The 27,425-nt window shown below is 56.1% G+C and overlaps 6 protein-coding genes across 6 annotated transcripts; 2 read left to right on the top strand and 4 right to left on the bottom strand.

Annotated features, from left to right (window-relative positions):
- Positions 1-97: 97 nt before the first annotated feature.
- CONPUDRAFT_161055 (DEAD-domain-containing protein) lies at positions 98-2,711 on the top strand. The gene is made up of 7 exons (XM_007764949.1): positions 98-208; positions 261-350; positions 430-1,267; positions 1,330-1,445; positions 1,494-1,641; positions 1,719-2,059; positions 2,366-2,711. Exons 1-7 carry the CDS (start codon positions 109-111, stop codon positions 2,593-2,595), a joined length of 1,863 nt encoding a protein of 620 aa, XP_007763139.1. The 5' UTR covers positions 98-108; the 3' UTR covers positions 2,596-2,711.
- A 99-nt stretch (positions 2,712-2,810) lies between these two features.
- Positions 2,811-5,165, top strand: CONPUDRAFT_161054 (Oxysterol-binding protein). The gene is made up of 9 exons (XM_007764948.1): positions 2,811-3,110; positions 3,331-3,378; positions 3,513-3,620; positions 3,673-3,768; positions 3,827-3,909; positions 3,976-4,140; positions 4,212-4,563; positions 4,627-4,806; positions 4,871-5,165. The coding sequence occupies exons 1-9, from the start codon at positions 2,995-2,997 to the stop codon at positions 4,941-4,943; spliced, it is 1,221 nt and encodes a 406-aa protein (XP_007763138.1). The 5' UTR covers positions 2,811-2,994; the 3' UTR covers positions 4,944-5,165.
- A 3,872-nt stretch (positions 5,166-9,037) lies between these two features.
- Positions 9,038-16,009, bottom strand: CONPUDRAFT_114402 (uncharacterized protein). Its single transcript, XM_007764947.1, has 6 exons — positions 15,417-16,009; positions 15,242-15,361; positions 14,233-15,186; positions 10,836-14,183; positions 10,275-10,781; positions 9,038-10,220 (listed from the first exon to the last, which is right to left on the bottom strand). The coding sequence occupies exons 1-6, from the start codon at positions 15,987-15,989 to the stop codon at positions 9,651-9,653; spliced, it is 6,072 nt and encodes a 2,023-aa protein (XP_007763137.1). The 5' UTR covers positions 15,990-16,009; the 3' UTR covers positions 9,038-9,650.
- A 413-nt stretch (positions 16,010-16,422) lies between these two features.
- Positions 16,423-22,070, bottom strand: CONPUDRAFT_114400 (DNA topoisomerase II). Its single transcript, XM_007764946.1, has 15 exons — positions 21,949-22,070; positions 21,674-21,889; positions 21,432-21,614; positions 20,439-21,378; positions 20,294-20,387; positions 19,918-20,233; positions 19,633-19,851; positions 19,411-19,575; positions 19,169-19,354; positions 18,766-19,111; positions 18,190-18,707; positions 17,807-18,112; positions 17,631-17,747; positions 16,933-17,570; positions 16,423-16,883 (listed from the first exon to the last, which is right to left on the bottom strand). The coding sequence occupies exons 1-15, from the start codon at positions 22,033-22,035 to the stop codon at positions 16,538-16,540; spliced, it is 4,677 nt and encodes a 1,558-aa protein (XP_007763136.1). The 5' UTR covers positions 22,036-22,070; the 3' UTR covers positions 16,423-16,537.
- Positions 22,071-22,438: 368 nt separating this feature from the next.
- Positions 22,439-25,735, bottom strand: CONPUDRAFT_114395 (uncharacterized protein; the record flags this gene model as incomplete). Its single annotated transcript, XM_007764945.1, has 20 exons — positions 22,439-22,561; positions 22,623-22,682; positions 22,739-22,858; positions 22,909-23,005; positions 23,053-23,193; positions 23,244-23,312; positions 23,372-23,533; positions 23,590-23,674; positions 23,737-23,867; positions 23,921-23,980; positions 24,034-24,054; positions 24,112-24,178; positions 24,229-24,265; positions 24,322-24,660; positions 24,716-24,863; positions 24,920-25,014; positions 25,063-25,089; positions 25,144-25,215; positions 25,268-25,319; positions 25,380-25,735. 20 exons carry the CDS (start codon positions 25,733-25,735, stop codon positions 22,526-22,528), a joined length of 2,175 nt encoding a protein of 724 aa, XP_007763135.1. The 3' UTR covers positions 22,439-22,525.
- A 187-nt stretch (positions 25,736-25,922) lies between these two features.
- On the bottom strand, positions 25,923-27,120 carry CONPUDRAFT_161049 (uncharacterized protein). The gene is made up of 6 exons (XM_007764944.1): positions 26,898-27,120; positions 26,678-26,815; positions 26,441-26,565; positions 26,370-26,377; positions 26,197-26,307; positions 25,923-26,128 (listed from the first exon to the last, which is right to left on the bottom strand). The coding sequence occupies exons 1-6, from the start codon at positions 26,968-26,970 to the stop codon at positions 26,053-26,055; spliced, it is 531 nt and encodes a 176-aa protein (XP_007763134.1). The 5' UTR covers positions 26,971-27,120; the 3' UTR covers positions 25,923-26,052.
- Positions 27,121-27,425: the final 305 nt, after the last annotated feature.

Raw genomic sequence — 27,425 nt, 5'->3', positions numbered from 1 at the left:
GTTGCTTTCTCTCTCCCTCTCCTGCCTAATCGGGAATGTCCTCACACGCTCCCTTGATCGGACACCGGAATCAGTTCACCCCCCTTTGCCTCCCGCCAGAAAAGCAGCATGTCCAGAGACACGGATTCGGTGCAGAAAAAGGCGAAAAAGGCCAGGGATGTCGTCGAGGAGACTGTAGAGACGGAGGTGGACGAGGAAGCGCTCAAGGGTGCGTGTAGTCGCATCGAGTGTATGCTGCTCACCGAGACACGTCAAGACAGCTAAACGCAAGGAAGAAAAGCGAAAGCGCAAGGAGGAAAAGAAAAAGCGCAAAGAGCAAGAGGCTCAGAACGAGACTGAAGACGCTGCCAGTGCGTACCTTGATATCAGCACGGCCCATTTTGTGGCGCTCCCACAATCTTGGCCCTATCTCTGACCCTGCTCTCGTAGTGACAGACGCCCGCGAGTCCAATAAAAAGGACCGCAAGCGCAAGCGCGATGCCGATGCTAGCGCTGTAGATGGCGAAACTGTTAACGGTGCTGTTCTTGATAAACGCCCGCAGGAGGAAGGCGACAACACCTCGCCGCGCAAGAAGCACAAGAAGAAAAAAGACAAATCCTCCGCGCCCTCCGAATCCGCTACAGAACAGACGCCCATAACCACCTCCTCCTCCCCCAACGACTTCGCACCCCAAGCACCCCCCAGCACCCCCGCCGCCTCCGCCGCCTTCCTCACAACCCACAACATCACCATCCACGTCCCCGACGGCACCCCGCCCGTACACCCCATCACCGCCTTCGCACAACTCGCCATCCCCGCCTCCCTCCGCCCCGCCTTTGCCAAATTCACCGACCCAACACCCATCCAGGCATGCACATGGCCCCCAGGCCTCCGCGGCTCCGACGTCGTTGGCATCGCCGAAACCGGCTCCGGCAAAACCCTCGCATTCGGCATCCCCGCGCTCACACACCTCGCGCGCGGCTCTCTGGGCGGCGCACCCACCGAAAAAACCGCTTATAAAAAATCCAAAAAATCGTCAGCGGCGGCGGCGGTCCTCGTCGTCGCGCCGACGCGCGAGCTCGCGCTGCAGACGCACGACGCGCTGGACGCGCTCGGTGCCTCGCTCGGTATCGCGAGCATCGCCGTGTACGGCGGTGTGTCCAAGGACGCGCAGGTCGCCGCGCTCTCGAGCGGCCGCTCCAAGGACGGGCGCGCGGCGCGCATCGTGTGTGGCACGCCCGGGCGCATTCTGGATCTGGCGAACGACGGGGCGTGTGATCTGAGCGGGTGCGTTCGCCTCTCCCATCCGCATCACTCCTTTGATTGTGACATGGCGTATGTAACTGTAGAGTAAGATATCTCGTTCTGGACGAAGCAGACCGCATGCTCGACAAGGGGTTCGAGAACGACATCCGCAACATCATCTCCAAGTGCGCGCCGGGCGCCGAGCGGCAGACCATGATGTGTACGCGCACCCTCTTCATCTTCCTCACACACGCTAACGCGCATACAGTCAGCGCCACCTGGCCAGAAGCCGTGCGCCGCCTCGCAAGCACCTTCCAGCGCAACCCCGTGCGCGTGACCGTAGGCAGCGACGACCTCACCGCCAACAGCCGCGTCGAGCAGTCGCTCCAAGTATTCGACAACGAGCGCGAAAAGGAGTACGTCCCCTCCCTCCCCCATCCCCTCCACTCACTCACACTAACGAACAAACGAACGAACAACCTAACGCTTGCAGCGCCCGCCTCCTCACCACCCTCAAATCCCTCTCGCACAAAAAAACGCTCACCAAAGACTCCTCCGACTCGCGCGTCCTCGTCTTCGCCCTGTACAAAAAGGAAGCCCCGCGCGTTGAATCCTGTCTCCGCCGCGCGGGGTACACCGTCGGCGCCTTGCACGGCGACATGTCGCAGTCCGCGCGGCAGGACGCGCTCGATAAATTCAAGACCGGCGAGACCGGGCTGCTCGTCGCGACCGACGTCGCTGCGCGGGGTCTGGATATTCCGAATGTCGGCGCGGTGATTAATTATACGTTTCCGTTGACGCTGGAGGATTATATCCATCGGATCGGGAGGACGGGTGAGTGTTTGGTTGCCTGTTCTTCTTTCTTTCGAAGTTTCTTTCTTTGGGGATGGAGGGTCGCTCGCTGGTTTTGCTCGGGCCCTGGTGTCCGAGTGGCCCTGAAGACGTATCGGAGATCTCCTCCGCCCTCACCGAACGCACACGCGTCGCCTCCTTACTCATAAATGACGAAGACGCCGCTGACGCACCGGCTCGGCTCGGGTTACCGCGCCCGTAGTGGCCTCGCAGTTCCGCCCCTTGATCTTTCACTCATTCCCTCCTTCACTCGCCACCCATATAATGATGCTGACCCAACCCCCCCAGGCCGCGGCGGCCGCACTGGCAAATCGATCACATTCTTCACGGGGGCGTCGCACGAGCGGGCGCTGGCGGGGGAGCTCGCGCGCGTGCTGCGGGACGGCGGGTTCGACGACGCGGCGGACCTGCTCGCGGACAAGTTCCCGATGACGATCAAGAAGAAGACGCACGGGGCGTACGGGGCGTTCTTTAGGGACGATGTGAAGGGGACGGCGACTAAGATTGTGTTTGATTAGAGGGTTAGTGCGGGAGTAGTGTAGCCACTACTGTCGGAGATCAGTTCCGTAGTGTCATATACTGTGCTAGAGTAGCCTGAGGACAGCCTTGGAACACGACTACAGATTATTAAGGATAAATGAAGTTGAGTTGTTTATGATTGGGAGTACTGGAGTAACTGAATGAGGACATGAGTGACGCACCGCAGCCGGCCACGTCGGGACAGTCCATCGTCATCCCGCTCATCTCCTCTAGCTCTGACACAGAAACAACGCGTTCGTCCAAGATTATTGCAGCAGACATCGCAGATCACCGCATCTCCTGAAACACGCGGATCTGTGACACGAGCACCGACACAGCATCAGTCCACCACCCATCTCTGCTTATTCCAGCCACCACTATAGCAATATTAACCAACGATGATGGGCCTCTTCTCCAACGCAGGCTCACACATCCGCAAAGCACGCCTCAGCACATCCAACAACGTGGACGACAGAGCCCCAGAGGACACTGAGCCAGATGACACATCCATCCTGTACGTCCCCTCTCCCTCCCCCCCTCTCTCCCTATTTCCTCCCTCCACCTCTGCCCTCTTTCTCTCTCTACCCTCTGCCCCACCACACATCAGATTATATACACCCACCCGCAATGGTGGGCCTCCTCATGCGCACCCGCACCCAGGCCTCCGGGGCCCTACCCAAACCCACCCCAAATCCCACAGATGACACAGACACTAACAACACGACCGACTACAGCGACGAGCAAGAAGGCTCCATCATCACCTCCCTCATCTCCCAGCTCAGGTGCGCTCGCCCAACGCGTCTCTTTTTCCATGCGCGCAAGGGCTAAAAATACACCACAATCCTCTCCCCCAACCCTGCCGCCGGCTCCCATTTTTCTCTCAATTTCATGAATTTATGGATCTATGAACGCACAGGGTGGGCATGGACCTCTCCAAAGTGACCTTCCCGACATTCGTCCTCGAGCCCCGCAGCATGCTCGAGCGCATCACGGACTTTATGTCCCACCCAGATCTTATCTTCGGGTGCGCCTCCATCTCTCTATATCGCATGCACAATATTCACGGTCCTCGTCAGATCGGAGAACGAGCGCGATGCCGAAGAGCGCTTCATACGCGTGCTCCAGTACTATCTCGCCGGATGGCATATCAAGCCCAAGGGCGTCAAGAAACCGTGAGCTCGTCTCGTTTAGACTCCAATCGTTCTTTGACGCGATCGCCGCTCTCGCTAGATACAACCCCGTCCTCGGCGAGTTCTTCCGCTGTCGATACGACTACTCGAACGGCACACAGGGCTTCTACGTCGCCGAGCAAGGTGCGCACCATCCTCCCTCCAGCTCAATCCCGCTCCCTCTGACTTACTGAAACAACCGACACACAGTCTCGCACCACCCGCCCGTGTCCGCCTTCTTCTACATCTCCCCTGCGAACCGCGTCATGATCATCGGCGAGCTGCGCCCCAAGTCCAAGTTCCTCGGCAACAGCGTGAGCACGACGATGGAGGGCGAGAACCGCATCACGCTCCTCGACGTCCCCGAAGACGGCCGTGCGTCCCTTCCCCTTCCCTCCCTCTCATCTTCCTAAAACCACAGCCATAATCTCATCTATCACACCCAGAATACGTCGTCACAATGCCAAACATGTACGCCCGCGGCATCCTCTTCGGCAAAATGGTCCTCGAGCTCGGCGACACCTGCCAGGCGCGCAACGAGCGCCTCGGCATGACCGCCGACATCGAGTTCAAGACCAAGGGCTTCTTCTCCGGCACGTACAACGCCCTCGCGGGCCGCGTGCGCCGCGCCAGCCACGACATCGGCGAGGTGTCCGGGCGGTGGAACCACGTGATGGAGTTCAAGAGCGCAAGGACGGGCCAGCGCCGCGTGCTGTTTGATGTGCCCAAGGACGGGGCGAATGTCGCGCCGATGGTGGTGCAGCCGGAGGAGGAGCAGGAGCCGTATGAGTCGCGGAGGTGCGCTGCCCTCCCTTCTTTCCTCCCCTTCCCTTGATCATCGCGTCTCTAAACCCCACACAGACTCTGGCAAGACCTGACAGAGGCAATCGAGCGCAAAGACATGGACGCAGCGACAGAGGCCAAGTCCGCCGTCGAGGACGCGCAGCGCGAGCTCCGCCGCAAGCGCGAGGAGTCGGGCGAGCAGCAATACGTGCCCCGCTTCTTCGAGCAGCGCGCCGGGCGCTGGGAGCCCAAGCTCCGGTGCGTCCCTTCTCCCCTCCTTTCAACCAAATGAATGATTGACACGCGGATAACCTCCTCACAGAATCCCAACCGACTCATCCGACGCGTCCATCGAGTCCGTGCGCACCTGGATATGGCCGCCCCCGCCAACTTGATAGACGTACTCAGACCACTCATCGCGCATCCCTCCCGTCTCCCCTCCCCACATCCCACGGGACCGGGACCGAGCCTGGGCCTTAGACCCCTCCCCACCCCCCGCTCCATCGCCAAGACAAGACAGCGCTCCGATCTACACACACAGAGCTCTTCGACCATGTATATTAATACACCCCAGATATTCGACATATCTAGCCTCTTGCTTAAATTTACCAATATACGACGACGTGCAATACACGTCTTCTTACATCTACTACTCGTTCGCTCGCTCGAATCTCTTCAGAGAATGCCGCTGATGAGATGGTCATATTAATCAAATCACAGATATATCGATGTAGATGGTGATGATGCATAGATGAGAGTGTAAGTAAGTACGGTCAGACGAATGAGGGTATATAAAGAGACGGAGATTTAATCAAAGACGAACTATAGCTAGCTGATGGAATATGGACGGAGGAAATGGCTTATCCAATGAGTTATGTCAGGTTAGTGTACGGCCGCGCGGGGCACAGTAAGTAAGCAAGTAAGTAAGTAAGCAAAAAGTAAGTAACCAAGCAAATGCAGACATCATTGAGACATTATTGAGACATGTCTTCCGCTATTTGACTACACCTTCGACGAACTCGGTGCTTATGCTTCAGATTTCGAAGTTCACTCACGCCGCCATTCATCAAACTCCAATCTATCATGAGTATGCCACAGTCCATGTCGGAATGGCTTTGAAAGCGCAGATCGCTGTCTACTGGACGTCCCCAACGTCCCCGACACATCTGGAATAAAGCCGAGGAGCAGTTTTATGTATCAAGCTAAGGCTAGGATCTCCTGTTCATCCGAAATTGAAGCATCCTTTTCCTCGGCTATGGGTACCGAAAGCCAGGTAACGTTGCTTCCAGGCCATGGTATCTTCCACTGTCTAACTTGCGTAGCATGAACTAGCCTCATCAGCAATCTCTGAAGGTCCTCACATGTGCAATACCTCCGTTATACCTGAATCAATCGCTGCATACGAACTGGTGGTTCGGGTTACCCGAGCATACACGTCGGATACCTTCATTTTGTGCGTTAGCCATGCCTTCACATCTTGATGTGTAAAAACTGAGTTCAACATAGGGAAAACGCATCCTTTGCAACTTCCAGGCCCCGCACACCAAGTCGCGCAAATGTGTACTCGCTAAGCCCTCTCGCTCAAACGGCCACCATGCTGGTGATGCTCAAGGCTCGTAGAGGTGGCCTTCGAAGTCTAAGACCTTTAGAGCGTGGTTATGGCGAAATGATGGGGGATGGGGTGAGCAGCGTTCCCGAGACTCCTACTTCTGCTCATATTGTAATCGCTAGTACCCACCTCAAGGTGAACAACAATCGGCAGATGTATTGAACGACGGTGACTCAAAAGAGGCTGAGGGTCCGACGACGTATGAACTTGTGAACTCCGAAGAGTCATGTCATTCATACGTCGAGCCTACGCCTATACGGACATCATGGGAGCCTAGTGGGGTAGAGGATCCGGATTCGCAGCTATCACTCTTCGCAGATTACCGCAGCTTCCCACCTTCTGTTCCGATTCTATGCGTGGCAGAAGATTCTACCATCGTTTCTTTGTTGAAAAGCGCCGTACACAATCGCCTTGCCTGGAACATAAATGAGCCAGTCGTCGGACTAAGCATCTCTCCAACATCTGCGGAGGTCCGAATCCTGGTTGCATGGCCAACCCTGAACGCTCAAGACGACCTGGTGCGTTGATAACCTTTCTGGCCTTAGATGGTATCTGAAAGTTCTATTCGCTTAATCGTCCTTTTCAAGCCTCCAGTTCATATTGCTGGCAACGAGTCGCGTCTTTACAGCCCACACGCAGGCTGCTTTGATTTAAGTATACCACGGGCGAGACAGGCATTCATACAACGCCTTTCTACGGTTATACAGTGCGGGGCGCGCATTTCTAAACCATTGCATTTTGTCCGCGAGAGCATCGGGCCTCATTGGCGTCTAGACTTCGCCAAACCTGATACCGTATCAGACAAGATGGCATCTGTTGCAACGTGGACAGTGCAGACGGCCTGCGCAGAAACGTTGGTTCTCGGATATCCTTGTTTATTACTTTTGATCTAATCGTGCGGCTTTGTTCCGTTAGGCCGGACGCGTCAACGCCCGCCGAAGCTTTTCAACCTAACAAAAGTGATTCAGCTATGCAAGTCTCATAGCTCTACGGCAAAAGGTTCCCCGCTGATGTTCTTGGCCACCAGGAGCCCACAGGATGAAGAGCTTATCCAACGATGGTCATGCTGGGAGTGCGTCATTGCCCTCCAATTAAAGACATTGGCGATTAAGATCTTCTTCGTTGCTAGCGTTGCGTCAGGTGCCTCGAATTCTGCTGCCCCTTGGCAAGTGATGCGGCGATGGCTATGGAACCGTGTTGCCACCCTGCTCTCGACTTTACCGCTGCTACAGTCAATGCACATCCATCCTGCTTATGTTTCCCTCACTCGCTTTGAGCGGGAGTGCGTGGTGCGCCTTGCCTGCCCTCAAAATCATTTGTAATATCATCGCTTACGTTGCAGTGTCGTCACAGAGAACCTTGCCCAGCGTTCGCGACGAGTTCCAAGTTCCCAGGAGTGAGCTTCTGAGCATGCTGCCAGCCCAGCCCGAAGATCCGCAGGCTGACGGGTCGAAGTTGTGCGAGTCTGCCAGCTTAGATCTCCAGGAAAGCCTGGAGCAAGTTCTAGCAAGCTGCACACAGGCAAAGCTACAGCGCGATGATGCGATGCGCCTCGGTGCTCCCGTAGCAGCCGACCACATCTGGGATGCTCTCGTATCAAGGTTGATGTATGGAAACTCGGTGAAAGTCAGGTACGCACTCGACGTTGTCTTCTCCGACATTCACTCACCTGTCATCGTTGCTTAGGCATTCAGCCCCTGTCTCACTCCCACGAAGTGCGATGACCGATCGACACCAGGAACCTGAATGGGTCGAATGGATCCAATTCACTGCTCGCCAATTTTCGATGTATAGCTCGGAGCAAAGCAAGGCAATGCAAGCGATCGCACGTCCTTACTCTTCCGCTGCCCGCCAAGCTGCCGTTGCTAGTGAGCTCCTGGAAATCCATCCAGGTCTCATGGACGACACCTTCAGCAAAATTGCGCCCGTCGCCGAAAGTGACCCAGTCGAGTCATTCTGCGATACGGCAGTGTCTATCGTTATTCCATACCTCGTCAATGACGGAGCATCTCCAGCATTCATGCACGCCTGTCGGCGATTTAGTCTTTTCCCGACGGAGCCGGCTCTGAGCACTCTTCAAGCGCGGGGTGGAACCGCTTTCTATCACGGTGCCTGTGATTACGCTTGTATAGACCCCTCGTTCGCGGCTGCCTACGATCTCTTCCAGAATAATATCCCATCCGCCGGCATGGCTGCTCAGGATTCAGAGCAGGCGCCGCTCAATCTTGGGCACCTTTCTTTTCCATCCGTCCCTAGTAGGCTATCGAACTTCTTCCCGGATAGCAATATAATCGCTCGTGCCGAGGTCCCTCGCCCACCACCGTTGCCTCCCGTCGATTCTTGCAAGAATGCCAGGCATAGCCTCACCGCTCCTCCCAAAGCAAGTGCTTCGACAGAGTTTCATGCACTCGAGCTGCCCCTCTTATTCATAAACCACACTCCTCCCGAGAGGATAATCTCTGGTGTGGGATCGCATAAGCATCGTATGTGCGCTACCGCCGGTGCCGCGTTCCTCGCCGCCACTGGGCTTGTGGGCGTCCCTGTCTTCAGCCTGGTCACGGACGGTTGCCGTGCAGTAATTACGTGCGCATGGGCGGAGGTCTTCGGCGGCTTCCAGGCAAGTCATGCATCTGTTCTAGTGATGGTCAGCAGCCAACTTTTCTTCGCGCTGCAGAGGATCAGGATAGCGGAGAAGAACGGGGTTTTATTCGACCTCACTAATCCACTCTCGGCGTATCACTTCGCTATGTTCGTCCTCCGTCTCAAGCACGAGCATAGACAAATGCTTCGAGAGCGGTTCGACGAGCAAGCTCTGGCGCGGCTGCGTGAGCGGATATTGGCGGGAGAATGGGAGACGCGGTGGACGATGATGCACTACGTGGATGAACAGAGGCGACTGAAGAAGGAAATGGGTCCGGAGATCGAGGTTGACATAGACGAGGAGCTCAATAGGTCAGACTCCGATGAGGAGCCAGATGATGAGTCTGACGAGGACGAGGACGAAGAAGAGTACGAGGAGGACTTTATAAACGGTCATATTAATTAGATCACAGAAATATCAATGTAGATGATGATGCATAGACATATGAGAGTGTAAGTACGGTCAGACGAATGAGGGTATATAAAGAGACGGAGATTTAATCAAAGACGAACTATAGCTAGCTGATGGAATATGGACGGAGGAAATGGCTTATCCAATGAGTTATGTCAGGTTAGTGTACGGCCGGGGCACAGTAGGTAAGTAAGTAGGTAAGCAAAAAGTAAGTAATGAGCAAGTGCAGATAAACCAAGAAAAAAAAACTAAAATTCGGGAACACTGTAAATCGCGCGCGTTCTGCGCACGGGGGAGATATAATGAGACTATAACGGAGGGGAGGAAGAACAAGCCCGAGACAGACACACAGAAGGCAGACAGCGTCCCTTCAGCAACAAAGCAAAGCAGAAAAATCCAGCAACACCACATCAATCTAGATCACCCACACCACACCAGCGACTACGACCACCACCCATCGTCGCCCTGCGTCGGCGTAGCCGATACATTACTCGGCGTCGGACTCGCAATCGGCGGCCGACTAAACGCAGCCCCATACGGCCTCCTCGCATGCGGCGCCGTCGCCGTCGCCCTCGGCGTCCCCGGCACACTATACTGGCTATTCACTGCCGCGAAGCTCTGGTGCGGGTACCGCCCCTGCGGCTGGTGCGGCTGGGCCGACGACGGCACATACTGGCTCGACGCGATGCTCGCCCCGGGCGCGTGCATCGAGTCCCACACCGACGTCGGCGGCGTGTCGGCGCGCGACGGCGCGCGGCTGCTGCCGTTCATGGTGCTCACCGGGCGTCCGACGGGCGTGCCAGCGCGCGAGCCGTACACCGTGCTCGCGCGCGAGTCGGGGCGCGGCGGCGACTGGCGCGAGTTGACGCTCGGGTAGCGGGCGGCACCATTGGGGGCCGCTTTGGTTCTGCTGTTCGTGGCTACGACTGAAACCTTGGTAAGCTGTGCTTGTAGCTGGGCAACTTGGGCCTCGAGGCCTGCGACTTGGTCCTTCAGCTTGCTCTCGCGATCCTGAAACGTTGGGTAAGCGACTGCAGGAACATCCCGAACCATCAGTACACTGACCTTTGCCAACCGATCATCAGCATCCTTCTCTTCAAGCTGCAACTTCGCCAACGAATGATCCGCATCAAGCTGGGTATACGTCTGCTCCATCTGATCAAGCTCCGTCCTCGTCCGCTCGAGGTCCCCCTCGTACTCCTTTGCGCGGCGTTCCCACTCGCTCGAGCGCTGCTGCGCCTGAGTCATGTTCTGCCTCGCAGCATTAACGACCTTCTCATTGTTCGCAAACTTGTGCTCGAGATCGCGGAATTTGCGCTGCAGCGCGGCGTGCTCCGTCTCCAGCGCCTTGCTGCTGTCGCGGGCGCGACGGAGATCATTGAGCTCCTCGGTGTCAGCCTGGCCGATGAGCGTCGTGAGCATCTGTATCTGTTCGGCGGCGCGGTGGAGCTCCTCCCAGTGGCTTTGCTGAGCAAGTAAGGACTCGCGTTCGTTCTGCAGGGTTTCGACAGACTTGGCAGCAGCCTCTTTTTCTCGGGTAAGGAGCACATTCTGAAGGTGAAGCTCATCCACCTAGGCGAAAACAGCATCAGCCTTATTCTCAGCCCCGAGCACAAAATGACAAACCTTGGACTTCATCAAAGCCTGCTCGGCAGCCGCCTCCTTGTTCACCCTCTCAAGCTCAGCCATTCTCTCCTGGTTAGCCTGCGCAGCAACATCAGACGCCTTCAGCCTCTCCAGCGCCTTCGCCAGCGCCTCCTCCAACTCGCGCGCCTTCTCCTGCCCACCCGCAACCTCACCCGCCCGCGCCTTCTCCGCCTCGCGCGCGTCCGCCAGCTCATCCAACATCTTCTCGCGCTCGCGCTCCACACCCCTCAGCTTCTCCCCAATCATATCCTTCTCCACGCGAATCTGGCCGTGCGCGCCACGCGCCTTGGCGAGCTGCACCTGCAAATCCGCATTCGCCGTCCTCAGCTTCCGAATCTCCTCCGCCTCCTGCTTCCACGCCTCGCGCGACATCGCGAACTCCGCCTGCGCGGCCTGCAGCGCGCCCACGGCCGCCGTGAACGTCTCCGGCACAGCGCTCGCACTAGCCCGCTCCACCACCTCCCTCTGCAGCGCCTTCTGCGCAGCCAGAATCTCCGCCGCCCGGCCGCTCGCCGCGTTCTGGCTGTTGAGGACGGAGTCGACGACAGACTGGAGGCGCTGCATAGATTCGACGACGGCCATGTCCTTGACGGGTTCCGCGGGCTGCACGTCCCTCAGGGCTTCGACGGCACGCGCAACGTCCGCAAACCGGCTGTTGAGGTCCGAGACAGCGCTCGTGGCATTCTCCTGCGCGCTGACCAGCGAGTCGCCTCTGAGCGTAAGAGCCTCCTGCGCGGTAAGCAGCCGCTCGAGCTTGGGACTGACATCCGAGAACGAGCCCACAAGATCCGCCACGTGCTCCGATACCTTGCTCGCCACACCGTCGACAGTGAACGCCCGGTCCCGAACGGCAAGACGCGAATCGAGCCGCTCAACGACAAGGTCCGCCACCTGCTCCTTGATCTCATGCGCATCAATCGGCGCAATAACCCGACGCACTTCCGCGGTAATCTTCGTCACGAGATCGCTCGTGTCCAGCGACGACAGACTCGGCAGCAGCGGCAGAATGCTGTCCACAATAAGCCCCGCCGTCTCCCGCTTGTCCGCCGCGAGATCAATGAGCTGCGCCAGATTCGGCTTCACCGCCTGGCTCAGCTGCTCCGTGAGGAAATCGTAATCCACCTTCTCCGCCTGGAGCGCAGCCAGCATCGGCGAAATCGCATCGACAACCTCCTTCGTGAACAGATCCCTTTCGTACGGGTCCGCGAATAAGCTCCCTGCCTGCCTCTGCTGCTCCATCGACGACGGCGACCCGCTATCAATCTTGCTCGAGAGCGCGCCAATATGGCTGAGCACCGCCTGCAAATGCCTATTATGCATCTGCTCAAGCATCGGCATCGCGTCGAGAATGCCCGACCCCGGGTGCCGGCCCTGCGCCTCCACACGATGCACAATACTATGCAGCTCGCCACGGAGAAGCTCGAGCGCGTCCGCATGGCCCTGCTGAATAATATCCTTGATAAGCTCGAGATCGAGCTCGCCCCGCGCGTCCATCTGACTGTCGTCGAGCCCACGCGCAGCGGACTCTTGCAGCTGCGCGCGGAACAGCCCCACCACCTCCGCAATCGCGTCCTCCGTAGCGGGCGTAATAGGGTTGACACCGCCGCCGCTAGGAGACCCAGCCAAGCGCAACTTGCGCAGCTCGTGCTGGAACGCGCGGAACCGGTCGTCGAGCATAACCTCCAGCTTCTGCTCCAGCGCATGGTACTCGAACTGCTTGGTAAGGTTGACCGCCATCGACGCGTTCGACAGATCCGACGTGTGCCCAACGCTGCCGAGCGTAGGCAACGACGAGCGGCGGGGGAAAGGCGGCAAGAACAGCCCCTCCTCGTCCGACTCGGGCGACGCCACCCGCATGAGCGGATCCGTGACATAGCGCTGCTGCTGACGACTGTGCGCGTGCGAGATCGACGGCATAATCGCATCGTCCAACGACGGCGCCTGCGAATGCGACTCAAACACATCGCGCACATCGCGCGAGTCGAGCCGCGAGCGCACCGTCCGGCGCGTCTTCTCGTCGCTCATGAGCGCCTTGAACAGGCCCGCAGGCACAGTGTTGCTCTTGCTTGGGTTCGGGTTCTTGAAGTCTAGCGGAATAGGCGCCCGTTTGCTCTTGGAAGGCACGATCGTCGGCAACGTGCTCATGTTCGTGCTCGAGCCTGTGCGGAACACGTTTTCGTCGTTCTCCATGTCGTCCATCATGTCCTCCATGTCGCCCTCTGCTCCACCATCCTCTTCGCCAGACAACTCCTTCTCGAGACCGCTCACAAAGTTGTCATGGTCCAGCGGCGCAAGCGGCAAGTTGGCGCGCAAGCTCGGCATAGTGAGCGTCTGCAGCGGCCCGCCGTCACGGTGACCACTGGTCGCGATGCTCACATCCAACAACGCACGCTCCCTCGGCGACGCCGGCGCAGACCGGCGCATGCTAAGCGGCGACTCGTGCGCAGTCGACGGCGCGGGGAAGCGGAACGACGCCATATTCTCCTTGCCGCTGTCCCCATCCTCCTCGTCGGTAACATCGGTGAGCGACGCAGCAGACACCCTGCGCTGCCTCTTCTCCCGGCCCTGCTGGGCCCGGGCCGGAGAAGGCTTGACAGTCGGCGCGGGTGGCAGAGGCAGAGGCCTCGAAGGCTCTGGCGACTTGAGGAACGAGATCTGCGGGACCCCAGGTGGCGGCTTGAACGTGAATGCGCCCGCAGGCTTGAACTCGACCGCAGCTGCGTTGAGCGCGCCCGTTGGCTTAAACTCCGAGGCTGTGGCGCTGAGCGGCTTCGTGAACGACGAAACACGTGTGTGGCCCATCGCGGGCGGAGCTGGTGGGGCGGGCGGCGCGAACGACTGCGAGCCCTGGCGGCTGTTGCCCGCGCTGGCGGGGGCACCGCCAAAGACGAACGGCTTCGCGTTGGGGTTGAGTCCACCTCCCATCGATAGGGCACCGGAAAGTTTGGTCATCTCGAGAGATTGTGGTTTAACCTCCGACCCGGCACGCGAATGCGCCAAGGCAGGGTCGTGTGCTGACAGCTGGACTGACGTTCCACGAGAATGAGGAAGAGGTGGAAGCGGGCGGCGACCAGAAGTCGAGGTCGACGATGGCCGGGCAGGGAAGTCGGGGAGCCAAGGCGTCATTCCATCCTCGCTGGGATTCGAAACAATTTCATAGTCCCTTGGACCAGGCAAGTCGAACGTGCCCCTGGGTGGCGAAGGGAACTTGGGAAGACGCCTCGGCCTCTCGATTTCGCGCTTTCTCTGGCGCAGCATTCTGCGATGGACGCGCTCTTGTCGTGCCCTCTCCTCATCAGAAGGATTCGACCACTCCCCAATGCTCTCCTGAGCAATGATATCAGAAAAAAACATATAATTGAACTATACCACGTACCTCATCATCCGACAACTCGGTACGGTGATCCTCAGAACCAGTCCACTCCTCTCCGACAGTATCGTCGTGCTCCATGCTGCGTTCAACAACTTCATCGATAACAGGCTCTCCAGCGGCACTCCTTGTATCGCCCATCTCCGACTCGACATCTACCCCATTCACAACTCCACCAACAGAGTGCAAAGAGAGCGCGTTCGACAAGCCCGATACGTGTCTCGAGTGAATCCTGCTCCGCGCCATAGGCGTCAAGCCCTCAACGCTGCCACCAAACTCGGTAATGACCTCCGGATCGAAGTTGGGCGCAGCATCGAGAACAGTTCTCTCGTCCATAAACCCTTGATTAGCAGTCAACCCCTCGGCGTTCGTCATATCACCATCGCCCATCGCGGTCGTGTCCATCTCCGTCGTCACGATGATATCCTGGTGAGTCGGAATCCGCGCTGGGATCTCAATGACCTGGCCCTCGTCGTCATCCTCCAGCTGCTGCTCGTCTTCTTCGGGAATTTCTGCACCAAACCCACGAGCAAAGTCGGGTCGGCTGCTGCCTCGGCTAAGAGGCGGCGGCGCGAGCGAGGGCATCGTGAACGGAACGCGTCCCTGGGGCGCATGGATACCCTCGATCGGCGCAAGACGCTGCTGTATATCGATCTCGCCCTCAATCTGATCAGAGCCCAGGACAGCATTCGGTCCGAATGGATTGAATGAAGCGGTGGGATTGTAAAACGAAGGAGACTGGCTGAAGGCTGACGGCTGAGCCAGGGACATGCTGTGACCGTGGCTACGAGGTTGGAAGCGCGGAGGTACGCCAGCGCCTGGAGAGGGTGAGAGGCCATTAGGCACTTGACCAGGCGGCTGGGGAGAGGAGGCAAGCGAGTTTGAAGATGAATTGCCCCGCGACTGCTGCAGCTTATTGAGTTTGAAGTACAGCAATGATGGGTCTGCGGGCGACGATATCTTTGCGGCCCAGATGAGTTTCTACGTCTGAAGTATTGGAGGAACTGTCGCTCACCGATGCCGCGCGCCCACGAGGAGCATGGATAGTGGGTATTGCGCTGCCTGACCCTCGTTCAACGCCTAGCTTCTCGAGCTTTTCTTCTATCTCTCTACGCTTGATAGTCTCCCAAGCAAGCTAAACCGAACACTAAGGGCCCAGCCAAAAATGAAAACAACAATGGACAACTGACCTTTCCAGGCAAAAACACGTCGATAGTATCTGGGATAGAACGCCTGTGGTCTTCGGTGGGGAAGACCTCGGCCGAGGTCAACACTGGCGGCTCGACCACCGCCGTCTCCATCACGCTCTTCACCAACGGATAACGCGCCCACTCTACGCGCGTCGACGGTTCACCATCTTCCGATGCGGGGACGGTCTCCTTTGGCAGATTGACAGGAATCTTCTTCTGTTTCTGCTGGACCACGGGGGCGGGGACGACGACCGGAGGCTTTGGAGAATGCTTCCGGCCGGGGCCACCGAGAGGCGCCTTGGGCGGACCACCGATGCTGACGCTCTGGCCGCGCCTCCTATTCCGCCCAAACAAGGGCGTCGCACCGAATGGCGGCTGTCCGGGGAAGGCAGCGCCAGGGAAGCCAGGTGTCATGGGCCCGGCGCTGGGTGGGGGCATCTGGCCCATTGGCATGTGGGCAGCGAGACTGGGGTGGGTCCTGTGCATTGCGTAGGCGGGTCGACCGGGCGCGTTCGGTGCGTGCTGGGCGTTGAAAAAGTTCTGCATTGGGGTCTGCATGGGGTGGGCGGACATGTAGGGGGCTGGGTGGAAATTTTGCTGGACTGCTGTGGGAAGACCTGGGGAGAACATGGGCCCCTCGTACGCGATGGGCTGCTGGAGAGCGAGACCTTGAGGGGGGATACTCAAACGCGGGAGTGGATTGCGCTGGGCCATGGTTGGCGTTGATGATTATACGTGTCGCTGGGGTCGCGACGTCCTTCGCTAGTGGGAGAACTGCAACCGTGTGGGGTCTAATAAGAAAGAAAAGAAAAATCCGTCCACTGGGTATCTGGTGTTGTCTCCAACAGCCTCTCGATCTCTGTCTCTTGTCGAGCGCTGGCCTGGGGCTGACGACCGACAAAGATTTCGAGTCTGGTCGAGTCTTGTCAACACAAAGGAGACTTGAGCCTGAACAGACCACCAGCTTATTGACAACACGTGGCTGTGCTAATTCAGACAATGCAAAATGCTTCCGAACAATAATTTATCAACACGGATAATAGTACACGACATTGGAACAATCATGCGGAGGAAAACACACGACAGCAGGCACAGAGATCGTTAATTAGCAAACAGCTAGTCTAGTCATCATCGTCCACAAACATCGACGCGTCCTCGTTCTCTGACTCTGACTCAATCTCGATGTACGTCTTCGTCTTTCCCCGCGCAGCCCGTTTTGGTGGCGTACGCACCGGCGAAGTTGACCCACCCAGCTCGTCGTCATCACTCTCGACAACCTTCTTCTTTTTCGCGGGTGCAGCTTTCGGTTTCGGCGCGGGCTTACTAGCTGGAGCACTACCGGATGCTTTTCTTGCAGCAGCCTTTTTCGCCGCCGCCTCCAATGGTGTGGCACCTTTGCCGAAGAAGTCCGTCACAGATGCCTGTTTCTTCTTTGCAGGCTTGCTGCCCTCCGAGCCGCTATCAGGACTGTAGAAAAGGTATGAGCCAATATCCAAACCACTGCAAATTCACGTACCTCTTCCGTTTAGACGATGAATCCACCTTCGCCTTGCCTTTCCCCTTGGACGGCGGCGCCTCCATCTCCGAGTCCGAATCGACCGTCACCGGCTTCTTCTTAGGTGGTGGTGGTGCCATCGACACGTCGTCGTCATCATCCGAGTCAATCTTTATAGCAGGCTTCCTCGCAGCGGCCCGCTTCGGCGCAGCAACCACCATGGAAACATCCTCGTCGCCCGAATCAACCTTCGTAACGGGCTTCTTCGCAGCAGCGCGCTTCGGGGCGGGAACCACCTCAGCATCATCGTCCGAGTCCGAGTTCACCTGCATATGCCGCTTCGGTGCAGCGACAAGCGAAATATCGTTGTCAGACTCTTCTTTCTTCGGCGCTTTTCTCGCTGCAGGGGCTTTCTTGACCACAGGCTTGTCATCGTCGCTCTCCAATTTCGACGAGCTGGCTACGGGCTTAGACTTTGGCTTGGAATCCGCAGCCTTCTTCTTAGCCCCTGCTTTCGTAGGCTTGAACTCGTCCTCCGAGCCCTCCGAGCCCTTGCGCCCGCCGACGGACTTGCGGTGCTGAAGCTTGGTCTGCTTGCGTTTGATAGGCTTGCCATTGGCGTCGAGGAGTGACTTGTTCCTAAAGTCCTCGCAGGAATTCTGAACAGCAAAAATAATCAGTCTTCACGTTGTCGATACCAACCACAATTGCGCGCATACCTCCCACGCCTTGAGGAACCCGTCGAGGTCCTCGTTCCATATCCCAATCGGCGTGCGCTCGAGCAGCGCAAGCAGCTCCTTCTCCTTCTCCCCTGCCTGCTGCAGCAGCTTCTGAATCTGCAGAAAGAAAACCGTAAGCACGTCTCATCCCCCAACCCACAAAACCCGACACTCACCCGCTCCTTCGTCAAACTATAAATCGCCATCCCCAGCAAATAATCATAGTCCGTCGACGTGACATGCCCCGCCCTATCCACCTCGTCGTCCTCGTCCGGCTGCTCGACCACGTCCTCGAACTCGCCCGCCGCCTTTGCCTTGACGACCTTTGGGAACGGCCGGAAGTTGTGCTTGCGCAGGTCCGCGATGATCTCCTCCTTGCGCCTATTCGACACCGACAGCTCCTTGTCCACGATCATCTGCACGAACCGCGCCTGGTTCGACAGCTTCTCGAACTGGTTCTGCAGCTCGCTCGCGAGGTGGTCCTAGTGTACCACAAAACAAATATTAGCTCCGTCAGCCAAGGTGGTTTTTTGATCCAAGAAAAAAATGCGAAACGAACCTTGCGCTTCTGGTAGTACGCCAACCGCTTCGGGTAAAACTCCTCGACAATCTCCTCCGGTGCCCTATACTTCGCAATCTTGCCCTCAAAATTGAAGCAAATCATGTTCGTCGTGCTCATCGGCTTGCTCAGCTTAAAGAACTCCACCAAGCCCTGCGCCTCCGCCTTGGCCATGCCCTTCGCCGACATCGTCACCACAAAGTGCACGTTCACATTATCGTGGTGCTCCTTGTAGTCCTTCACGTCGCCCTCGCCCTTGTCGCCGATCATCGCCTCGAGCTTCGCCTTGAAGCTCTGCGTCCACTCCCACACCGGCAGCTCGGTGATCTCGATCGTCGTGTCGTCTACCTTGCGCGCGATGCCCGTCACCTCGTACTTGTTCTCGCCCGTCTTCTTGATCTCGCCCTTGAACCCGCGCCACCACGGCGCCATCGGCACCATCTCCTCACCCACCATCAAGCGCCGGAGGTTAGCGACGATGTCTTCGGGGTTGAAGCACGGAATAGTAGTACTCCAGCCTGTTATCGCACATTCGCTCAGAACACAGCAATGAAACACTATAGGAATACCACGCACCAGTCCCAATACCATCCGCACCATTAACCAACACCAGCGGAATCGTCGGCATATAAAACTCAGGCTCGATCCAGTCGTTGTCCTCCTTCAGGTACGTCAACAGCGGGTCGTCCGCGGGATTGAACAGCGAGCGCGTGAGCGGCGACAGCTCCGTGAAAATATAACGCGCCGACGCATGGTCCTTGCCCCCCTGGTCGCGCGTACCGAACTGACCGTTGGGCATGAGCAGGTTCACGTTGTTGCTGCCCACGTAGTCCTGCGCCAGGTTGACGATCGTCGCCATCAAGCTCTGCTCGCCGTGGTGGTATGCCGCCACCTCGGAGATGTAACCGACAAGTTGGGCGACCTAGAGCGCGGTGGCCTGCTCAGAGTCGGCTCAAGTGGAAATTTTGTGAGTACGCACCTTGATTTCCTTCTTCAGCTTACGCTTGAAGCAACCCCAGATGACCTTTCGCTGACCAGGCTTGAGCCCATCAGCGATTGAAGGGATCGAACGGACGTTATCCGCCATGGAGAACAGGATAAGTTCCCTGTTAATGAAGTCCGAGTAGGGGATCTCGTCTATGTTGTGGTCCAAGTACGTCCCAGGCTGGACATGTCATCAGCATATTATAGAAAAATCATAGCAAATTTTGCGAAACAAACCCTGAACTGCCTAAGCCACTCCTTTCGGTCATCGGCCTTTTTCTTGCTGAAGGCGAGGTCAATGAGCTCCCTGTCACCATCCTGAGTTGCGGCGAAGGGAATCATGTGCTTCCTCATGTTGCCGAAGTAGTATCTGGCATCTGCGTCACTCGAAGTACCAAGACCCTACGCGCATAGTCTGTCAAAATACTTTTTTTTCTTTGCTACGAGCGAATTGCGTACCTTGAAGTACTTTGAGTCCCACTTGTGAGCATCTGGCGTGTCTTCCAACCATTGCTCATACTCTGGGATGGTGAAGAAGTCCTTCCGCTGTTTCCCTTTGGACACCCGAACAATAGGAGTCACGAACTCGACCAGGAAGTTCGGAATCTTGAGGAGCGAAGGGTAGAAATGGTCCAAAAAGTTGATTAAAAGTCCCTTGATATGAGAGCCGTCATGATCCTACAATGTCCACGAACCAACACCATTCAGCTTCCCAATCCCCAAGCCACAAGGAAAAATACTAACCTGATCCGCCATAATCATCAATTTGCCATACCTAAGACTGGTGATGTTCGAATACTCCTTGTTGTGCTGCAAACCCATAATCTTCTTGATGTTCTGGATTTCTTCGTTCTTCATGATCTGGTCGTGCTTGGCTTCGCGTACGTTCAGAAGCTTTCCGCGAAGGGGGAACACGCCAAAGTTGTCGCGGCCGACGACACCCAACCCAGCGACGGCCAAAGCCTTGGCGGAGTCACCTTCCGTGAGGATGAGTGTGCATTCGTCCGCCTTCCTCGTACCGGCGTTGTTGGCATCGGCCAACTTGGTAAGACCAGTCAGCCTTGTAAATGCCATCAGCACACGACATTTTCTTTACAAATTTTTGAAGGCATGATCTCACCTATTACGCTTGGTACCATCCGTCTTCTTAATCTGCTGGTCTGCCTTGAACTTGGCCCAGTTCAGCACATGCTCGACGATGGCAGACTTAGAGACTACACAACCCCAATCAGAAACATGAAAGGAGACAATCAACTAAGACATACCCTTCTTCATAAACTCCTCCGACAGATGTGGCCTCGAGCCAAACTTGGAAGACGGCAGCGTCAGCGTCTCCTTCGTCTGACTGTCGAACGTCGGGTTCTCAATCAACGAGTTCACAAATATCCACATGTGATTCTTAATCTGCGCAGGCTTGACCGACGCCGCCTTATTCTTCTTCGTGATATCCGTAATGAGCGCCTTGGCGAGCTGGTCCGCGATGAGGTTAACGTGCGTGCCGCCCTTGATCGTCGCAATAGAGTTTGCAAACGACACCTGCTGGAAGCTGCCCTCCGAGACGGCGAACGCGACCTCCCAGCGGTCGTTGATCTTCTCGTACAGTATCGTGGGCTTCACCTGCGCCGCGCCACCCGAGTTTTCTGCAGCATCTGTAGTAGCAGACTCCAGGTACATGTCGCAGTACTGCTTGAAGTTCTTGACCTTCAGACGCTCGTCGTTGAGGAACACCTTGACGTCCTTCACCGTTCCCGCCATGTCGTAGACACGCCGTTTCAAGAGAGAAAGGGCATCGTCGTCGATAGAGTCCATGCCGAACCTTGCAAGGTCGGGCTTGAAAGAGACCTTGGTGTACTCCTCGTTTCGCGAGTTCTTCGTGATCTTCGCCTTGCCAACCTTGCTCATGTTGTCCGTCCAGGTTTGCTTGTACTTTTGGCCCGTTTTCTTGTCCGCAGTGTCGATAGTGAACTCGTGCGAGTAGATGTTCGCCAGCTTGGCACCGAAACCGTTACGACCACCGGTAAGCTTCTTCTCGTCATCATCATAGTTCGACGAGGAAAGGAGGTGACCGAAAATAAGCTCGGGAATGTACATCTTCTCCTTCGAGTGCATCTCAATAGGAATGCCCTTCCCATTGTTATGGACACTAATGGTTCCCTCCTCGACGTCGATATTCACTTTAATCGTGTCCATAGTAGCGTCGTTGATCTTTGTGATACAAGGTCAGCAGAAGAGCTCTGGCTATATGCAGGTCCACACACCTTGTTGTCCGCCGCATTGACAAGGATTTCGTCCACAATCTTGAAGAACCCAGGGACATACTTGACCTCCCGATGTACCAGCCGCTTGTTCTCGGAGTCCCAAGTCCACATAGCCTGCGAGATACTCTCGACGCTTCCAATGTACGAATCCGGACGCTTCAGGATGTGCTCCAGTTGCGTCAACTACGAATATCCATGAGCATAAGATCATGTATACAGCACTAGCGATAGCGGTGACGCACCTTCGTGTAAGTCTCCGAGGCAGTCTTCTGCTTTCGCAGTGGTGCAGCCACAGGCCTCGCTGGTGACGACCCGTCTGCAGAGTCCCTGTCACTAACCATTATACTGTCGTCGGCGTTATCGTCTTTGTCTACAAGTACTTTCTTCTTTGGCGCGGCCTTCTTGGCTGCTGGTTTAGCTGCAGCCGCCTTGGTTGCCTTCTTCGCAGGTGCCTTGGCCTACATCGCGTCCAGCATTAAGTACCCACATCTGTGTGGCACACTAAACCCGGACTCACCGTCTTCTTGATAGCAGGGGCATAGCCGTCCGATTCGGATCCAGAGACGTTGTCGATGTCGAAGTTCTCTCCTTCTGACGAGCTCATGGTGGCGAGCGACCGTGTTGAGGTGAGTGGCTTGCTTTGTTGAGAGGCGGAAGCGTGGAAGAACGCGTTGCACGACGCGACCGAGATACGCTTCGCTAGCACGTGATGACGAAAACGCGTGTTGCTTCTTGCCGAAAACGTGGACGTTGTGGCAAGTGCCTTAGCCACGCGTGCCAACATGCACGAACGCGTAAGAAAGGGGTATGGGCGAGTCAAGCCAAAATATCACAAGGGACGGTGAGGCCGGGGTGGTGTGCGCCGTCGAAGCTGCAACTCCTGCGCGCCTCCTCCGACTACTCGGCTCAAGCTTCGGCTAGTAGCAATTTTACGTCCCTCCCTGAACCTACGCGCATTTGGAGTAACCCCTGATGCGCACAAAAGGCACATCGACGTGCCATGGAAAGCACTAACTCTATACACTGGGCAGACATGCATAGCATACAGTGGACATAGGATGTACAGCAGAACATAACACAAAAATACCTCAACTCTACGGTCTCATCTTGGCATTGTTGATGATCAAGCTCTACATGAAACGGACGTTAAGACACCAGGAACACCAACACGCAATGCTCAAGGACACATACCTTGTAGCTCTGCACGTCTCCCATGAACTTACTCACTGTCTCGTCGGCGCACACCCAAAGCTATGTCCCATGTTTCAGTACACCAGTTTATACAGCACAACGCTATCCACACTCACCTCTGACGCGACAGTAGTAATGAATCTCTCGTCGTGAGAGATGATAATAACACCACCATTCCACGATGCAAGCGCAGCCATGAGCGCATCCAAACCCTCAATATCCAAGTGGTTAGTCGGCTATCGCTTCCATCAGTAAAAGCCCCTCATGTTGATCACGCCTAACAAACCTCATCAAGAAGCAGGATATGCGGGTTCTGCAACGACAGCGCCGCGAACGCGACACGCGACTTTTGACCACCAGAAAGCGTTCCGATCAACTGCAAACTGTGACACCATCAGTAAAGGAACACACAGCTGTTACGTATACCAACCCAGTCATACCACTAATCTGGAAATTGCCCAAGTGGCCACGGTACTCCTGTTCCGTCTTACCCGGGAACTTGGATTGGAGGAACTGCACAGGCGACATGGCTGCTGGGAGCGTGTCGACATGGTGCTGTGCAAAGTAACCACTAAAAAGAGTTCATGAGCCTTTGTGTGAGATCGAAGAGCCGTAGCATACATTCTCAGCCTTCCATTTCTATTCAGCTCGCCACTCATAGGATTAAGTTCGCCCGTGAGGAGCTTGATCCTACACAGTAACAGGTCAGCTAATCGTAAGGTCCTGTAGCGATGATGATGCAATCTTACAATGTTGATTTACCAGCACCGTTGGCACCGACAATCGCTATCCGTGATTCCAGACCAACATCAATGTTGGTTCCTCTCAGAATGATCTTTTCCGGCGTATACCCAAACGTAACCTCGTTCAGCTGCAGAAGCGGTGGCGATATCTTTTCGGTTTCAGGGAACCTTAACCAGGCCAAGTCAATGCACGTAAGGGACAGACAAGAAGTACGATCACGTACTTGAACGTCTCCGTCTCTTCCTCTTCAGGAGGCTCAAGCTCAGGCAACTTCTCCAGAATCTTAATACGACTCTGAGCCTGTGCAGCTAACAATAATGACTCATCAGCATCTCGAAGCAAGGTCCTAAATATACAAATGCCCACGTACCCCGGTTAGCGTTATACCTCCATCTATCAATGTACGCCTGGAGGTGTTTCCGGTAATCCATCTGAGTCTCGTATTCCTTCCGCATGTTTCGTTCTCGCTCTGATTTAGTGGAGTAGAACTGGGTAAAGTTACTAAGTTGGAGTAAGGTGAGCTGTTCCTTCAACATTAAAGCCTGGAAACCCACCCCTTGTAGTAATCTAACCGCACTGAGTGCTGGTGAATAATATCAGTAGCCACCGCATCCCTTCACATGGAAAATTAGCGCGGTAGGTAGATATAAGAAGGGATCTAGCTTACAAGAATGCTCGGTCGTGAGAGCTGGATGAAAGAAGGCAGCTCAGCGTGATTGCCCTCTGCCAAGCAAAGCGCACTTACACAACAAGCAAAGTTCCCTCCCAAGTCTGCAGATAGTCCTCGAGCCAAGCAAGAGCGTTTAAATCGACTGAAGGGAATTGAGTTAAAACCTTCCTGAGAGACGAAGCATAAACCCACTGTGGTTAGTAGGCTCGTCAAGCAAAAGCAGAGCCGGCTATAAAATAAAAAACTCAGATCAATCAACCCACCACTCCCACCTCAATCTCTTACCTTGACAAACAGCGCCCGCGCCAACGCCAACCGCATCCTCCATCCACCACTAAACGACCTCGTCGGCCTCGACTGATCCGACTCGCTGAATCCCAGACCCGCAAGCAGCGCAGCCGCCCTCGACGGCCCCGACTCCGCCTCCATATCGCTCAACCGGGCATGCACCTCCGCAAGCCGCGTCTGCGCCTCCTCGCGCGCGTCGTCGAACCGCTTCTCGTCGTTCTCCTGCTCGAGCTCGCCGAGCTTCGCGTTCAGCATCGCTTCCTCCTTGAGCAGATGGTCCCGCCAGACGTCGGCTTTCAGCACCGAGTCCAGCGCCGTGGTGTCGTCTCCCACAATCTGGTGGTCGCGTCAGGGGCTGTATGACTGAAGTGGGGACTATGCGCTCGCGTACCTCCTGCTCGACAAACAAGATCGTGATGTGTGCGGGAATGGGAACCTCTCGGAAGGCGACATGCCGTAGGAGGGTAGACTTTCCGACACCGTTGCGACCAATAAGACCATACCGCCGGCCATATGCAAGAGTAAGGCTGGCGCCGGAGCTATCGCACACAGTCAGACCATCTGAATCTTAAAGCTAAGCAACATCGAAACGCACAGGATGCGGTTTGACCCAAAGTTGACATCAATGGATGGCAAGTGAATGTCCTTGCTCTTGTTTTTAGCGGCATTAGCAGCATCGAGAGAGTTGATCTGATAGATTCTCAGCAAACGGTTGATAACAATCATTGCACGCCTCACCTTCATGAACATCTCCTCATAGTTTTGCTGTTATGAACCGTCAATGAACGTAAAAACTACGCTAGTAAGCAGTCTGCCCACCTGCTTCCGGTGCTGATCAAGGAGCTTAGAGCCCTCATAGAGATCACGACGCGCTCTCTTCTCAATCTTGGCCTGACCCTCATGTTAACGAAACTATCTCCTACGACACCGTAGTTCCACGCACCTTAAGCTTAGCCTCCTGTTTCTCCAGCTTCTTAACGTCGACTCGAGAAGCCCTAATGCGCAGTAAACACGTCAAACATAAACACCACAACACCGATTCACAAAACACCCACTTGCTCTTATTGATACTCTCCAGATCCACACCCTCCGCCAACGCAATCGTCCCACTCATAGCGCTCGTCTTACTCATATCCATCACCTTATCCAGCTTCATAAGCGTCGGCCGCGCGCTATTCGCCGCCCGCGCACTCAGCTGATCACTGAGCAGCTCGCGCAGCCTCCCCATGAGCCGATCGACCGCGTCCGGCTTGTCCACGCCGAGCGACTGCAGAAACCCCTGCGCGATATCGAGCACGTCCTCGTCCTCGCCCGCATCGTCGACGAGGTAGCCGGACAGGTACTGGACGATGAGCTCTTCCGTGCCCGGGAACGTCTTGCGGATCTCTTGTGCTATGTCCAAGGACGACATGGGTGGACGTTGGAGGGTACGATCTCGTCGTGCCCGCGGCCGAATCTTGACAGAAAGTTATCTCAAGTCATGTGATGGTCTCGGGTCCGGAGCTGACTCCGAGTTTCTCGGAGGTCGACATACCGAACACACACGCGTGGACTTGGGGATAACCTAGCACTACCTATGCCTTAGCTTCAGGTCGTATCCTTTGCAGAGATTAATTCATTGTCACGCCTCAAACGTACAGCAGAATACAAGGTAAACACAAGCATCAGTACAAAAGCCCTGTAACCTTCAGATGCATAGCGTCGAAACAAGCCCATCCTATCCTCCGATCAACGTTTCTTCTTGATCTTGCCCCCTTGTCCATAATAATACCTCGTCCTCCCGATGCCCGCGAACCACGCCAGCCTATCATAGACAGCCCAAACGGATCAGCACGGAGTTCATGGATAAAACTACATAAAGTGAACTCGTACCTCATGCTGACAAGAACAACCACAAAGCTAATATTCCCATGCGTCATCGGGTTCCACGTCCAGGGCACATACCGCAGCTCAGCCGGCAGCCCGATGAACGACGCCGCAATGCTACAAGCCCCAGCACACAATCAGCGCCTCACTTTCCAGTGCAAACAAAAACAAGATCATACTGAGTAACCTGAATTAACCCATTGACAATCAACATTCTCCGCAAACAAATCTCAAAGCAACAAACACCCACATCAGCAACAGCAAGCGCCGTCATACTCGCGCCCAAAATCCTCTCCTGCTTCGCCGGCTCCTGCGGCAACGTATCCCTCACCGCGCGGAACACAAGCGACGAGATCATACCCAGCAGCAGATAACCTACAAACCCCACACCCCGTATCCCACATCCCAAATCCCAATCACCACACCAAGAAACAAAACATCTGCATCAGCCCCACACACTAAACGCACCAAAGAAACCCCAACGCACAGTTCCCAAGCTGCCACACCGCCATCACAGTGCGCGCATCCAAGCCCCCCAGCGGCGGCGCGAACGGGATCAGCTCGTGGTGGAACCATCTCGCGCCGGGGAAGAACCACGCCAGAAAAGCCGGCGCGATCGTCGATGCTGCACAGTCCACAGCATCAATAATTTGGTTCTTTTGTCGCAGTCGAACATCAGAGTCTCGGTGAGCAAGACACAGACGCACCAGGCTCAACATACAAGAACAACGCCTTGTAAACCCCCGGCAGCGCCAAAAAGTCCTCCGAGTTCGTAACCATCCTAGTCGCTTCAAGTTCCTAGTCGTAGTCGTAGTATACAGTACCTCGCGTACGTCAGCCCCGCCGATGAAAGCGCAAACAAGCGTTGCGTATCCCCTTGAAACCTATGCCCAGGGCAGACCGTGCGCAAGTCGTGTATGTGTGTGAACGCGTCGTCGATTGAACGCGGTGGAGCGTTGCCAAGCGGGGTAATGACCGTGGGCCGTTGCCGTTGCCGAGGTCAGGCCTGATGAGGTCATCCATGTTTACAGGGCGGGCGCAACTCTCCCGACCCCTCCGTATGGCGTATCTCTTCTCCTCAGGCTTTCGTGCCTCGACGTCATAATAGCGGGTCTCAGGAGCTGTATCATACATACTCCTGCGTTGGATGCACCATGACGTGCTCGTTACTGCGGGTAGGACATGATGCGATAGCCAGTGTCGATAACGTCTCTCTTATCAGACCACAGGCGGCA

Source organism: Coniophora puteana, assembly GCF_000271625.1.
Source record: "Coniophora puteana RWD-64-598 SS2 unplaced genomic scaffold CONPUscaffold_1, whole genome shotgun sequence".
Lineage (NCBI taxonomy): Eukaryota > Fungi > Basidiomycota > Agaricomycetes > Boletales > Coniophoraceae > Coniophora > Coniophora puteana.
The sequence above is the reverse complement of the archived record's forward strand: the minus strand, read 5'-3'. Positions and strand labels throughout refer to the sequence as shown.

Excerpts from the sequence above, each read along its gene's own strand:
- CONPUDRAFT_161054 (XM_007764948.1), top strand. The coding sequence starts at position 2,995 with ATGATGGGCCTCTTCTCCAACGCAGGCTCACACATCCGCAAAGCACGC. Across the intron at positions 3,379-3,512 it reads TCCCTCATCTCCCAGCTCAG|GGTGGGCATGGACCTCTCCA; the intron begins GTGCGCTCGCCC and ends ATGAACGCACAG. Across the intron at positions 3,621-3,672 it reads CACCCAGATCTTATCTTCGG|ATCGGAGAACGAGCGCGATG; the intron begins GTGCGCCTCCAT and ends GGTCCTCGTCAG.
- CONPUDRAFT_114400 (XM_007764946.1), bottom strand. The coding sequence starts at position 22,035 with ATGAGCTCGTCAGAAGGAGAGAACTTCGACATCGACAACGTCTCTGGA. Across the intron at positions 21,890-21,948 it reads CCCCTGCTATCAAGAAGACG|GCCAAGGCACCTGCGAAGAA; the intron begins GTGAGTCCGGGT and ends GACGCGATGTAG. Across the intron at positions 21,615-21,673 it reads CCTCGGAGACTTACACGAAG|TTGACGCAACTGGAGCACAT; the intron begins GTGCGTCACCGC and ends GGATATTCGTAG.
- CONPUDRAFT_114402 (XM_007764947.1), bottom strand. The coding sequence starts at position 15,989 with ATGTCCGCCCACCCCATGCAGACCCCAATGCAGAACTTTTTCAACGCC. Across the intron at positions 15,362-15,416 it reads ACGTGTTTTTGCCTGGAAAG|CTTGCTTGGGAGACTATCAA; the intron begins GTCAGTTGTCCA and ends TGTTCGGTTTAG. Across the intron at positions 15,187-15,241 it reads CTCGTGGGCGCGCGGCATCG|ATATCGTCGCCCGCAGACCC; the intron begins GTGAGCGACAGT and ends TGGGCCGCAAAG.
- CONPUDRAFT_161055 (XM_007764949.1), top strand. The coding sequence starts at position 109 with ATGTCCAGAGACACGGATTCGGTGCAGAAAAAGGCGAAAAAGGCCAGG. Across the intron at positions 1,268-1,329 it reads GGGGCGTGTGATCTGAGCGG|AGTAAGATATCTCGTTCTGG; the intron begins GTGCGTTCGCCT and ends ATGTAACTGTAG. Across the intron at positions 2,060-2,365 it reads CCATCGGATCGGGAGGACGG|GCCGCGGCGGCCGCACTGGC; the intron begins GTGAGTGTTTGG and ends CAACCCCCCCAG.
- CONPUDRAFT_161049 (XM_007764944.1), bottom strand. The coding sequence starts at position 26,970 with ATGGTTACGAACTCGGAGGACTTTTTGGCGCTGCCGGGGGTTTACAAG. Across the intron at positions 26,566-26,677 it reads GGTGTGGCAGCTTGGGAACT|GTTATCTGCTGCTGGGTATG; the intron begins GTGCGTTGGGGT and ends TGGGGTTTGTAG. Across the intron at positions 26,129-26,196 it reads GTTGTTCTTGTCAGCATGAG|GCTGGCGTGGTTCGCGGGCA; the intron begins GTACGAGTTCAC and ends TGTCTATGATAG.